The sequence below is a fragment of the Halichoerus grypus genome, chromosome 10 (assembly GCF_964656455.1).
Source record: "Halichoerus grypus chromosome 10, mHalGry1.hap1.1, whole genome shotgun sequence".
Lineage (NCBI taxonomy): Eukaryota > Metazoa > Chordata > Mammalia > Carnivora > Phocidae > Halichoerus > Halichoerus grypus.
Genome location: NC_135721.1, coordinates 21,199,145 through 21,212,494, shown reverse-complemented (window position 1 = coordinate 21,212,494; position 13,350 = coordinate 21,199,145). Strand labels below are relative to the sequence as shown.

Genomic DNA, 13,350 nt, shown 5'->3' with positions numbered 1-13,350 from the left:
CTCCCCCCGGCCCCTCTGTACTTCTCTCTACCCTTGAACACATACTGGAGCAGACAGTTTCTTTTGTTTTGTTTTCTTTTTTAGAAAAACCAAGTGTCTTTATTCCTGAATAGTTTAGTATGGCGGTGGGGGCCGGAGCCCCTCGGGAGAGCCCTGCATCGGCCTACAGACCCGCTGGAGGAGCTGCGAGGGTGCGAGGATTGGCTCCTCCGCAGTCTGGGCCCTGCAGGGAACGGCGAGCAGGCCAAAAGTCTGGACGAGGGGACCCCAGAGTCCCCGAGCCGGCGCGCTCAGGCCATGGAGAGGAGTGCTCTGGGCGCCTGTGCCACAGAGGGTACGGGACGGCGGCTCGCCTAAGGCTGCAGTGCCAGGACGGAGCCCCGTCCCAGGCGGGGAGCCCGGGGAGCCCCGTCACCCCCGCTGGCTCTTTGGCCGGCGTAGACACTTCGGGCTGGTCGGGCCCAGCCCCCTGTCTACACCTGTTCTAGCTCCAGGTCCCCATAGAGCAGGGCCCCGCTGAAGATGGTGAGCGGCTCCTCCGAGTGCGCCAGCTGCCCCATGACCAGGTCGACGCAGACCGTGTCTCCAGTCTGCAGAGGCAGGATGAGGCTGAAGACGCCCAGGGCGCCGGGGCTGGGCTGGCTCTCGGCGACTGGCTTATTCTCCAGGCCCTCAGGCTCATAGCCACCAGAGTCTATGCGGGCCACGCCCAGGTTGGAGCGGGACAGCACGGCCTCCACTTTCTCGTGCCGGTGCCCAGTCAGCACCGCGCTCAGCAAGTAGCGCCCGGCCAGGGGCGCTGTGAACACGCCTGGGGACAAGGATGGCAGTCAGGAGGGGAGACAGGTGCCACGGGCCAGGGAGGTGTTGGGGAGCCCGCCCAGAACTCCTGGACTAAGGAGAGACCTGCTGGGTCTTGTCACCTGTCTTCCACTAGGATGTAAGTTCCACCAGGCCAGGGAATTGGGTGTTTTGTTCATTACAGCAGCCCCAGGCCTCCCAGAAAGAAGCGCTCCTTCCCCCCACCCTTAGCCCAAACTGTGGTGAGAATGAATAAATGAAGGAAATAGGGGTCTCCCCAAACCAGAGCATGAAAAGATTCCCCTTGCCCGAGGGGGCAAGAATTAGAACATATCACTGCACAGCCTCCCAGGCCTGCCCCACTGCTTCCAGGCTTACCAGTCTCTGGATCATAGTAGCCCCCATCATTGAGCAGGACTCTGTCGAAGGGCACTGTGCCTGGTTCGGACCGTGGCAAACTCAGGGCAGCTGAAAAGGCCACCCGGGGCACAGGGGCTGCTGGTGCCCCCTCCACTCCTGGGTAGGGGTAAGGTGGGGGTCAGAGTGCATGCTCAGTGCAGAACTGCCTGGCCCCCTTCCCCTCCTGGGTCTCTCCCTCCAGGGCTGCCTGAGGCCTTCCATCCTCCAACCCCTAGTTCAGTTCCCCTCCCTCCAGCACCGAATGAGAGGAACTTACCCTGCTCTCCCTGGGGACCTGTGGGAAGAGGGGAGGGAGGAGTGAGAAGTGGGGCAGCTCTCACTAAGTCACTCAGCAAACATCTGCTGAGTCTCTCTCAATGTGCTAGGTGTCACATAGACTCCAAAGCAGGAATGGGGGTATCAAGAAAAGGAAGAGTAGGGTCCATCCAGTTCAACTAGCCCTCAGCCTTTCACACACTTCATAGCCCTGTGAGCTCAGCCTTAGTCTTCAATACAGTACTAAGGCCACCATATCCAACTAGCCCATATAGTGACTGTCCCAGCTCCTAGTCACTGTCAGCCATGTAGGACTCCCCACCCCCCCAACTCCTTGCCCCTTTCCTCCCTTCTCTGTCAAGTTCAGAATGGAATGCATGTCAAGCCTCAGGCTGCTAGAGGTGTGGGGAGCCCTGGCTGCGGTAGAAATCTCAGCTCACATACCTGGTGGCCCCACGGGCCCCGTTTGTCCATCCTTGCCTGGAAGTCCCGGAGGTCCAGCAGGGCCTGGTGGTCCCTGTATCCCAGGAGGCCCTGGGGGCCCAGCCTCACCTGCGGGCCCTACAGTGACAAAATTAAATTGAGGGAAAGCCATAAAAGGAGTTTCCAAAGGACAAGGAACGTCGTGGCTCCATGGGCAGGTTGGTGGGGCTCCTTGCTGCCCATGCTGGATACCTGGCTGTCAGAGCAGCACCCCACCCCTACCCACCGGCCTGTCTGAGCTGCCAGGGGAGAGTGGGGAGCTGGGAGCTTGGGTCATCTCTTGTGGACAAACCAACCCCCAGGACAGTGGTGGGTCTGTAATTCATGCTGGGCAGAGCAAGGAGAAAGTATATAAGCTTAAGACTGGCTGTTGTGGAGGAAGGAAGGAGAAAGAAAGGACCTGAAAGGGGTCCCCCCACCTCCCACTGCATGCTTCCTCTTGCCCCCTCACCAGTGAGGTCCTTCAGACTGAGCTGGTGAAGCTGGTCCTCCAGGAGCAGCACGGAGCTGTTAAGGACACCGAGCCGCCTGCCCAGGCCTGCCTGCCCCCCCAGCAGCTTCTCTAGCAAGGCTGCCTGTGTCTGGCTGGTGCTGTTGGTTTCCCGTAGCCCAGCCCAGAGCCCAGCCACGTGTCTGGAAAGGCCCTCGCGCAGGCCCTGCAGTCCCCCGGCCACCGTGTCCAACCGCTCACAGACTCCTTCGAGGCGGCCCAGTCGCCCCTCTAGGCTGGGGCACTGGCCGGCCTGTGCCTGTCCCTCTTCGAGGCCTCGGAAGCGCTCCTCACTCTCCGTGGCATGCTCTGTGGCCTCCTGCTGCAGCCTGTTAATTTCTGAGATAATGCGGTCCTTGGTGGCTCCTAGGTCAGCCAGATCAGCACCCTGGCCTTCCACAGTGGTCTGGAGCTCATGCAGTGAGTCGTTGAGAGAGCTGAAGGTGAGAATAACCTCCGAGAGCTCTCCTTGCAGGGCCTGGAGGGCTGAGCCTGAGCTCCCCCCAAACACACTGAAGCCATCCAGAGGCCCTCGGCTTGGTCCCCCAACACCTGGGCCAGCTGCAGGGCCCCGTGGGGGCAGCAGGGGGCAGGAGCAGCGCTCCACACCATCCCGAAGGCGGCCCAGCTCCTCTTGGACACCGCCACAGGCCCCACAGCCCTCATCCCCACGGGCCTGCAGTAGTCCCTCCAGCTGGCCCAGCCGTGCGGCCGTGACATTCAGCTGCAGTGCAAACTCTGCAATTGTCTCGTCCTGCGCGTCCACGCGACCCTGGAGCTGGCCCACGACCCCTTGCAGTTCCTCCAGTGCAGCCTGCTGGGCCTCCCCGGCTGCTCCCACCTTGTGCAAGCCTGAGCCCACCAGACGCAGCTGCCCCTCGCTGTCTAGCACCCTGCGCTCCAAGGCACTGAGGATCTCGCTGACCTGGGAGTCCTGCTCCCCAGGGGCCCCAGAGCAGAGCTGCCCGCACGCCTGCACGGCCCCTGCCGCCTGCTCTTCCAGCAGATCCAGACGCCCACCCAGGACCCCGCTCACGTTGGCCAACAGTCCCTCCAGCTTTTCTAGTCGGCCCCGGACAGCAGGCAGCCAGTGGCCCAGGCCCCCAGGCCGCCCAGGCCAGCCCTCCTCCTGTTCTGAGGGACCCAGAGTGGAGTTGAATTGGTCCTCCAGGCGAGAAAGGCGGGACGCTAAGCTGGTGTAGCCTGGGGGGTGGCCCCCCTGCCCCGCCGCTCCTCCCAGCTCGGTGCCTCGCCGCCCGCTCAGCACTGTCACCGAGCCGGCCACGACATCCAGCCTCCGCTCCAGCTCGGCCAGTCGCCGGCCCAGCTCGGGAGGGCAGCACTCCTGAAGGGGCCTGCGGCCCACGGCCTGCCCGGGGACCTGCCGCTGCCGCTCTTCCACGGAGGCCAGTAGCTTCTCCAGGGCCCGCAGCCGCTCTCTGTCCTCCTGCTGCTGCCGGCGGAAGCCATCGAGCCCCGCCAGGCACACCGAGCAGGATTCCTGCAGCCGCCGCTCCAGCTCCCGCAGCAGCTCCTCACTGGGGCCTGGAGGGGCCGGGGTGGGGTCCAGGGCCCCGCCGCCGCCGCCGCCGCTGTGATGGTTGTTGAGATGGCCCAGCTCCTGGTCGTGGGTGGAGACGCGGTTGTCCAGGAGCTGCAGCTGCTGCTGGATCTCACTGAGGGTTTCGTGCACGCCGGGGCGGGCCGCCGCATCTGCGGGCTGCTGCCTCCCGTTAAAGGCCGTCTCCACAGCCCTCTGGACGTCTTCGGCCAGGCGCCCACTCAGTCCCTGCAGGACACCTCGGAGGCCCTGCAGCTCCTTTGTCAGGCTCTGCACCTGCTCCTCCAGCTGCTGCACCTTCTCTGAGTCCCCAGGACCTGGCAGAGAGGGGAAGGCATCAGGCACGGGCCGGGCCTCAGGGCTCAGTGCCGACCTGCCAGGCCCTGCTCTCCCCAGCTCCAGCACGAGGTCCTCGCTGATTCGGCCACTCCTTAGCTGGGTACTTTGGGCCAGAAAAGGTGGAAGGAAACTCCATTCACTGAATGCCTCTAGGCCAAAACCGTACCATGGCTTTTCCCCCCTTACAACAGACTCCATTGGACAGACACGGCAGCTTTTCCCATTTGGTAGACCGTGAGAAAGAGAACTGGAGGAGATTAAGGAACTGGGCCCTGGATTACAAGTTTAACAAGCGGCAGAGCCAAGTTTCAAACCCAGCTCATCCATCTGACCACCAAGTCTACTGTCCAGAGTGTCTTTCAGAAATTGCTTCCTCATCTGTGAAATGGGAATGTGGGGAGGCACTGCGGCCCCCACAACAGTGGCTATTCCGAGCAACGTCTCTCCATAACACCCCAGGGACAGACGAGGTTCCACGGGAAGCCTGCGGGGGCTCTGGCTGGAAGGTGGGAGAGTCAGCCAGAAGTTCCTGTTTCCATCATTACAGCATGACTATCTCCCTGGCAGGCAAACACAGCACGTCCACAGTGCCCAGCGCGCACGCACACTCCAGAAGGCCACGGGGACTGCTGCATTCTGGGACCTGCAGTCTCCAGAGGCCACCGAGGGGCCTGGGACCTGTAGTCGGGTGCGGTGCATTCTAGGACTTGTAGTCTGAACGGTCTATCCCCTTGGTGACCAAGCTTCTCGAAGGAATTCCCCCTTCCTCCCGCAGCCGTTCCCAACTGGGAAGTATCTCGGCCACATGTGGGCGTGCGTGAGCACATTCTCTTTCTCTGCCTTCTTTCTCTCTTGATCTCATTCTCAGTTTCTCTCTGACTCACACACACACACACACACACACACACACTACACACACATACACTACACACACAGTGCACGCACAGGCAGAGAATCTCAGGGGTCTCACTTACTCCCTTCTGTCCCCTTCTTCTGACTTGGAGCATGGAGCTCTTCCCTCGGCAGCCTGGCCCCACATTTTCCAGCCAGCACCAGCTCCCACTTCTCTCCCCAGTGGCTCCCATACTCACCTTCCCCACCTAGTCCACTCAGGTGGCTTCCTGCACTGGAGCCAGAGAGGTTGGGGCGGGCGGGCCGGGGCCGGGGCCGTGGCGTGGCAGGTGCAGGACCCAGCGGCGGGGCGGGACCCTCAGCGCAGTCATCGCCCCCATATCCCTGACAGCACCTCCACTCCATATCCGTCACAGTCTTGTAGGCCACTCGGTAGCGAGGGCGGAGGAAGCTGCGGTACCTGGGAGACGCAGAGGGAGGCCTCTTTACTCCTCCCTGTACTGGCAGCGACCCTGAGTCACGTCCTCAGAGATGGGCAGCTGCTGGTGGTGGACAAGGCCTGTCCCTCAGGCTGAGTCCCCCATACTGTCCGGCATGTGGCCGTGCTCAGTTGACAGCTGTCAGCTTGCTGGCCAAGGGCCAAATCCCTGTTCTTCCTCCCCCTGTCTTCTGCTGGAACCTCGAACTCCTCATTTTGAGCCTGACTCAGCGCAGAGAAGGCGTCTGGGAGCTGGCGGGGTGGTCCGGGTAACTTTGCCCTCAGTATCTGCCCCAAACTGTTGCCTCGGTGTCGTCTCAAAGTGGCTCTGACTGAAGGCCCTGGTCCTGCCCCTGGCTACCTGCTTTGCACAAATTCCCTGAGTTGGCTACCCTCCTTCTGCCCTAGCCCAGCCCCCACCAAGTACCCATTCCCCAGCACTGGAGCTCACATGATGCTGCGGGGACACTGGGGCTGGCCCCAGCCACAGGGCTGGTAGTCAGGCTTGACGAAGGTCTCCACGCCATCCTCAAGGACACAGCTCACTGTCCGGGTCACCACATAGGCACACCAGTTCCTGTAGGCACAACCCCACCTGGGCCCAAGGGCCAGAGACACAAGCCCCAGAGGAGGACCCAGGGGCTACCAGAGGGGCTGAGGGAGGGTTAAAAGATGAAGGGCCCCCGGGGACCAGTGGGAGCCAGGGCTTTGGCAGCTGCCCCCACGCCTTCCTGAGCAGTGGGAGTTGGTAAGGACTTTTCAAAACCGCGAGAGGAGGCACAGAATGGAAAACCGTAACTACAAGAAGTCAGTCCTCAAGGCTGGGGGGTCCTGGGGATCCTCTGAATTCACACATTCATTCATGTCCCTTTCTGTGTCAATCCCCAGCTTGGCGTGGCCTGTCTGAGCCAGCTGGCTGGGTCCCTCTGGTGATCCCCTGGACGCTGGCTTCCACCCACCCCTCAGGAGAGAGGACGGGGCAGGCAGGGGTCCAACTCAGGGTTAAGTAGAGAATAAGCCATTGATGAGCCCTGCCCCCTTTGGGGCTTACGTTGTACACTCTTGGCCCCATTCAAGCTGGCCTTTGATCTGTGTCCGGCTGGAGAGCCCAAAGGAACAGAGCAGGAGCGGTGTCAAGAAAGAATCACAGGTCACTGGATGGGCCCATGAAGCCCAAGGAAGGGATAAAGGTCTGCCGGAGGACACCAGGCGGGTACGCAGCCGGCAGCGTGCAGGAAGGCCTGGCCCAGGCCCCTCAGGGTCGGTTCCCTAGGCACCTAACTACAGGTCCCCCTGAGGTTAGAGGGGGACCTATCTATTTAGGGGGCCCTAGAAATGCTCCGCAGGAAGGTGGGCTCGTGCGGAGCCACCTGATGGCTGGGCTTCCTCTCCCCCTCTTCCCCGCATTAGGGCATTCAGCCCCGGGGAGGGTAGCCAAGGCGGGGGCCAGGATACCCACCTTCTGACCCACCCTCCCACCCACGTCCAGCCTTGGGCTGGGACCCAGACTCTTACCTGTGGCGGCTGGCAGGCCGGGGGGCGCTCTGGGCCTGGGGTTCCCCAGGGCTGAGGGCCCCCCCGGCCCCCGTGTAGAGGCTATAACCGCGGGGAGGGTAGCTAGCTGCCCCCACGGCTGTGGTCAGCAAGCAGCAGAGGTAGCAGCTCCAGAGGGTGCCGGGGGCCATGGTGGGGGCGCTCCGCGGTGGCCCTCAGAGGCACATCCCGGCCTGACCGCTGGCGCCTCTGTCTGGAGTAGGGGATGCCGCTGCTCCAAGGGACAGCACTGGCCGGGTCCTGTCCCCAGCTTCCTGCGGCAGCCCCCAGCCACACGCCTCCTTCTTGGCCGCCTGGCCTGACCCCTCTCCCCCTCCTCTTTCCTCCTCAGGCTCCTGTCCGTCCCTCCCTCGGTTCCTTCCGCTCTGCTATTCTCCACTTCTGAGGGGAGTTTGTTCTCTGTGCCCCCTGGCCTCCTGTGCCTGGTCCCTGCCCCTCTCAGATGCTGCTTCCTGGGCCTCCACCCCCTCGCCGCAGCTGGCCCTCCTCTGGTCTCCCTATCTGTTTTCCCCAATGACCGGATCCTGGAGGTGACAGGGCTTTGCCCCTGTGGCTGTGGAGAGGCACAAGAGTGGCTGTGGGGCGGGCCCTGGCCTCCCGCCTCCCTCTCTTGCTCACTCCCTTCCCCCCCTGTCTGGCTGGCGGTCCAGCCTCCCCCTTCCTCCCCCCACCTCTCCAACCATCGTGCGCCACATCTGCTTCTTGTTAACTCCGGGAAAGAGAGGGAAAAAAAAGGAAAAACAGAGAAATGTGGAGTTGCCGCCAGGCTTGGGGCCAGCCTCTCAGACGGGCCACATGGAGTGGAGCCGGGGCCAGGGCTGGGGAGGAGGCCCAGGGCTGCTCGCCTAGACAGGGACCAGGAGCTGGGGCCACAGCTCCCCGGGGGCTAGGGCAAGCCTCCCCGGAGAGAGAAGACCCGAGAGGGGAGCCAGGAGGGGAGAGGAGGAGGGGAGGACTGTAAAAGGGAAAATGAACTTGTAGGGCTCCAGCAGGACATCACTCACTACTTAGTCCAGCTGCCTCCTTTTACAGATGTGAACAACGAGGCCCAGAGCTGGAAAGTAACCTGTCCGGGCAAGCCAAGAGCAGGGCTCTGATTAGAATCTACGCACCTAGGTCAGTGACTTGGGACAAAGAAGGAGGAGAGGAGAGAGGGCTACTGGGCCAGGGAGGAGGAGGAAGAGGACTCCACTGACGCAGGCAGGAAATTCAGAGAAGCTAGAAGAGGAAGAAAGGAATCTGGAAATGAGGGCAGAGGCTTCTGTCAGGCATGGAGAGGACACGGACAAGAGTAGAAAGACTCATTCTCAAAAAAACCAAATGAATATGGATCTCAGGCTTGTCTTGGTGAAGGTCAGGCCATAAGTGGGGGAGTTGAAGGAGCGAGGCCAACCGAGTGGTATCTACATCTATGGAGCCCAAAGGAAGTCCTTCCCCAGCCTGGAGGCGAGCCTGAGGGCCTCTGTAGCCGGCAAGGAACTCAGTCACACTCAACCACCAGCCTGACCCGAAAGCTCCTCTTGAGAGGAGTCCGAATCTGTCAGCTGGGCCCCCCTTCATCATCTGGCCTCAACACGGTGCTCAGGCCCAGGTGTTCCTGTGTGGTGGGGTCCGGGCTTGCAAGAGCGAAGCAGAAGTACCAGACAGAAGGGAGGTGAGCGTGCTGCGTGTAGGCACTGTGGAGGCGCCCAGGGAGCAAAGGCCCGTGTGACACTCTGGAAGGAGCACCTGGGACCGCCGGGGAATGGCACACAGGCACCGAAACAACCAACACAAAGCAGGACAGACAGCGTGCCAAGGGGGCCAGACAAGTGGATGATGTGTTCTGAGTAAGAGGAGGGGAAAGACAGCTGGATGCTCGGGGGAGTCAGAGAGCCGTTGGAAGAGAGAGAGAGGCTGAACAGTGTTGGGGAAAAAAAGTGAAGCACAGAGATGGGGGAGGGGAGAGACTGCAGACTGGGGAAAGAGGCCTGCCTCAGTTTCCTCATTCCTCAACATGGGAATCATGACAGCACCCTCCTTCCTAAGTTTGTGAGGATTAAGTTAATACACGTAAAGCATTTAGAATAGTGCCTGGCACATGGTAAATGCTTAGTAAGGGCTCTTATTTGTGTCAGGAAGAAGCGGGACACAAAGTCAGAGAAGTCGATTGTGGAAAAATCGGGGAGGGGCCCAGAGGACTGGTTAAGAGCTTGGATTACAAGTTTTTGAGTGGGAGCTCGATAGGCCTTCAGAAAGAAGACATGGCGGGCAAGAGCAACGGGCAGGGTTTTAGGCCACAAGGACGCTGGTTCCACCTCCTCCTTTACGTTGTGTTATCACCGGGAAACCAATGCCACGACTCCGCTGGAGGTCTGTTGGCTACTGTCTGAGGTGCCTTCGACATTCTACACTGCAGAGTGATGCAGCCTGGAAAGAGAAGGCTGTGGTTGCTTGGGGACTGCCCGAGTAATGAGGGGCCAGAGGAAGGGAGGCATCACAGAAGATTCTGGGGTTGGAGCCAGGATGGGGAAGTCGAGACGAGGAACAGCTTTGGAAGAAAGACGACCTTAGTCTGGACATACTGAGTTTCAGGTGAGAGTGACATAGCTGGGTGGCAGTAAGTACCCAGGAGACGGTCAGAGATGTGGGTCTTGCTTCTGGGAACCATGTCTAGGGCAATAGTTGGAAGCCATGAGAAAGGATGCCACCAAATCTTCAATGTGACTCTGTGTGATCTGCCTCTGAGGTCCTCTGGCCCCGTGTGTGATCTTGGTGGCTGGGAGAAATGTTGGCAAAAAGAAAGGACGGTGAAAGTGAATGCTGGAATCCACAGAAATGGAAATTTGTGGCTGCCCCGTAGGAGTGTGGGGATTGGCACACGGGAGGACTTGAAGGAAAGTCCCAGGAGATCCTGATCTGAGAGCTGCTGTCAGTGGAAGGTTGCAGCGTTGTCCCTGGCCTCTGCATCAGTTCTAGGCCCTGGCCCTGGCCCTGGCAGGAAGCTAACCCACTTCAGGTTTCCCTGGCTGCTGCAGTTTTCTTTCTCAGTTCTTGCCCCCCTCTCTCCCTTCAGGGGGCCTCTGACAACCTGAAAAGTCATCCCAGCCATCTTGTCACTGCCTGGTTGTCACTCATTCCTTAAGTTTAAATGGGTGCCTCCCTTAAGTTTAAAACTCTGTTGTATTTTAAGTGTGTCAAGCCAAAAACGTTGGCTTTAAAATACAGTTGCAGGGCGCCTGGGTGGCTCAGTTGGTTGAGCGACTGCCTTCGGCTCAGGTCATGATCCTGGAGTCCCGGGATCGGGTCCCACGTCGGGCTCCCTGCTCCGCGGGGGGTCTGCTTCTCCCTCTGACCCTTCCCCTCTCGTGCTGTCTCCCATTCTCTCTCTCAGATAAATGGATGGAGTCTTCAGAAAAAATAAATATATAAAATAAAATACCGTTGCAGTAGGTTGCATTTCATTCAGTCTTGTAATTAGGAGCCAAGACCTGAGGGCTGACGTGAATGTTTGTGATACCTGAAATAAATCAGTGACTCGGGGTTCACTGGGGAGGCCTGAGGTATTGGGCAAGCGGGCCATGATGGAGACGAAGATTAGAGAACATGCCCCGGGGGTGGTGGTGGTATTGGCGAGTAGCCACACATTTCCAAAGCAACTGGCAAGAGAATTCCTGAGATCAAAAATGGTTAAGTCCTTGGGGGCACTAGGACAACATCTATTTTATAACCTTTCCAAGATAGGGGACTGTCAAGGGTCTAGTGCCAATGGGAAATCTTGGCTATACCGGGCGACTAACACATGCGGTCAACCATCAGTGGCTGAGCAAGGAGCTCATGTGCAGAGGCTGGGATCGCTGGGGGCACCTGTGGTAAGGAGCACTTCATGTCTAATGCCCTCTGTCGGAGGACCGAATATTGGGAGGAAAAAATGGAGAATAATAGGAATTGGGCCTTGGTTTATGCGAACGTAGATGGGAATTCAATCGTGTGGGGACTCTGTCCACTCCTGCTCAAATGCATATTTTCCTTTTCCTTCCATCCCTTCCCACAGGTATACTACTTTAAGAGCCAACCTCTCTGGACTCAGGGCCCAGGCCCCTTTCCCAGCTCTTGTTGCCTTTTCACTCCTCAGCCTAATCCTAAACTCATGTCTTCTCCTTGAAAATGTCACACTAATTGCAGAGATTAAGTTCCACATATGCCCCTCCCCCAAATTCTCTCCTTCCTCCAATTCCCCCAAGGGTGAGGCTTCGCCTGTCTCACTTCCCACATACTTTTTCCACCCAAGCTTTTCTCAGGCTTTGTTAGTTCTTAGCTGAGTCTAGTTTAGTTCTGGGGACCATTTTTAATTTCAGTTCCTCCAGGCAGTAGGCCAAATGACCTAGTCAAGGCTGATAAAGAGCCGCTGACCTAGGCACAGCACGTTCTGGGAGGTGAAGGATATTTCTGGATGGTTCTAAAATCCTTTTCCTCTTGTCCCTGACCCTAGGATAACCTGTCGAGTCCATAGTCGGACATGGAGGATAGAATAGAGGAAAGCGGTTCAGGTGACAGTTTCAAACCATTTGTAGAATCCTGGTCAAATCAATTACCTTCTGGGCCTCAGTTTCCTTCTTTGTAAAATGATCTTGAAGGCCCCCTTTAGCTCTGAAAGTCTATGGTCAGTTGTTTCAGGACTGCCTTGGAAATCTGAAGCACTTCCAAGGCCTTCCCCCATGTCATTTGCAGTCTAGAAAGTCGGCTTTCCAGGGTCTAGTTCTGTCTTAACAGTAGATCTAAGTGTCTGGTTGGACTTGGATCTGCTTCAAATTTCCCAGAGCCACAAAGCATAATGTGTGTAATCCTTTAAGACCTAGACCCTCATTCTCCCAGAGCAGAGCTGGGAACACACCACTCTCTGAGGGACACATGAGGAAGTACACGCCTGGGGTTTCACTATTATGTGGAGGGAACATGGGCTTGAGATTCTAAATAGGAAACTTCTGGGAAATACTGGGTGGAGGCTGGGGGGTGAAATGGGGGAGGCCAGGGGAATTACAGACTGCTAAAGGCAGAGACTGAGCTTAGGAGTCACTGGGCTGGAGCATGGAGGACAAACCCATGGTCCCAGGCCAGGGAAGCCAGCTCCGAGCTAGTGCACCCCTGGCTCATGGCGCACACGGGCAGCAAGATGGTCCCCTGCCCCAGCTGTTGCAGTCCCACAGCAACTCCTGTAGTTTTCCTTGGCTCAGAGAAGCAGAGGCATCCCCTGAGCCCTGGCCCCCTCTACCGCAAAGCAACTGGCTTCCATTACCCCTGACAGCTCCAGAGCAACAGCCCAGCCCCCGGCCCCAGCCTGGCTCTGTGCCGTTCCCTTTTATGGTGAAGCTGAGGGAAAGCAAGCAGTGAGGGGGGAGCAGGATCTCCCTGGGGCAGAGGGCTGTAGAGCTCCAGTGCCTCTCCCCTCACCAGAGACCCTCAGACATCTATCCACAGTCTTCTTTCTCCTCAGTGATCCACTCTGCTCAGGACCCACAACCCCTCTTGCTCGTCCCAGCCCTTCCCCCCGACCCCCTCCCTCACATCCGGGGGGTGATTTCCCACTTGGCTCAAGTCCCACGGTTTGGGTTTTGATTCCGGGAGGGTCCGCCCTATTTCTGACGCCCACCTCCGGGGGTGGGGTGGAGGGAGCGAGCCCGAGTTAGGGAGGCACCGGTCAGATCAGAGGCAGGATCCTTCCACTTGGCGGCTGTGAGGCAAAAAGGCAGGCGCCGAGGAGAGGAGCACCCGGCCACCCCAGCTCTCTCCCCATTCTGCACCGCCTCTCACCCCCCTCTCTGCTGCCGGGGCCAGGGAGGGGACCCTGAGGGCAGGGCCCAAAGGAAGCACCTGGCTGGGCCGAGCCGGGAAGCGGAGGGTGGGCAGCAGCGCGGGGGGCCAGGGCAGGAAGGGGGGGGTCGGAGTCTAGGGGTCGGGCCGAGCCTCTCACCCCGCCACGCCGCCGCACCCTCGCCCGCCGCTGGGCTCCGGGGAGGCGGCCACGGGTCAGCTGGGTCCCCCGCCGCGCCAGCTGCGGCCAGCTGCCTCCCGCCGGCCCTAGGCGCGCGTCCGCGGCTCGCCCGCCCCCTACGGCGGGCCGTCCCTCCGCAGCCCCGC

The 13,350-nt window shown here is 59.6% G+C and overlaps 1 protein-coding gene across 3 annotated transcripts; it reads right to left on the bottom strand.

Annotated features, from left to right (window-relative positions):
- Positions 1-36: 36 nt before the first annotated feature.
- EMILIN1 (elastin microfibril interfacer 1) lies at positions 37-13,321 on the bottom strand. Of its 3 annotated transcripts, none has more exons than XM_078056088.1 (9): positions 13,184-13,321; positions 7,195-9,642; positions 6,131-6,256; positions 5,441-5,661; positions 2,411-4,327; positions 1,921-2,037; positions 1,478-1,495; positions 1,180-1,317; positions 37-811 (listed from the first exon to the last, which is right to left on the bottom strand). In XM_078056088.1, exons 2-9 carry the CDS (start codon positions 7,362-7,364, stop codon positions 474-476), a joined length of 3,045 nt encoding a protein of 1,014 aa, XP_077912214.1. In that variant the 5' UTR covers positions 7,365-9,642; positions 13,184-13,321; the 3' UTR covers positions 37-473. The 3 variants fall into 3 exon arrangements, with proteins under 3 accessions (XP_077912214.1, XP_035946061.2, XP_077912215.1); XM_036090168.2 differs by lacking the exon at positions 13,184-13,321 and adding an exon at positions 9,841-13,137; XM_078056089.1 differs by lacking the exon at positions 13,184-13,321 and having other exon boundaries at positions 38-811; positions 6,131-6,333; positions 7,195-7,296.
- Positions 13,322-13,350: the final 29 nt, after the last annotated feature.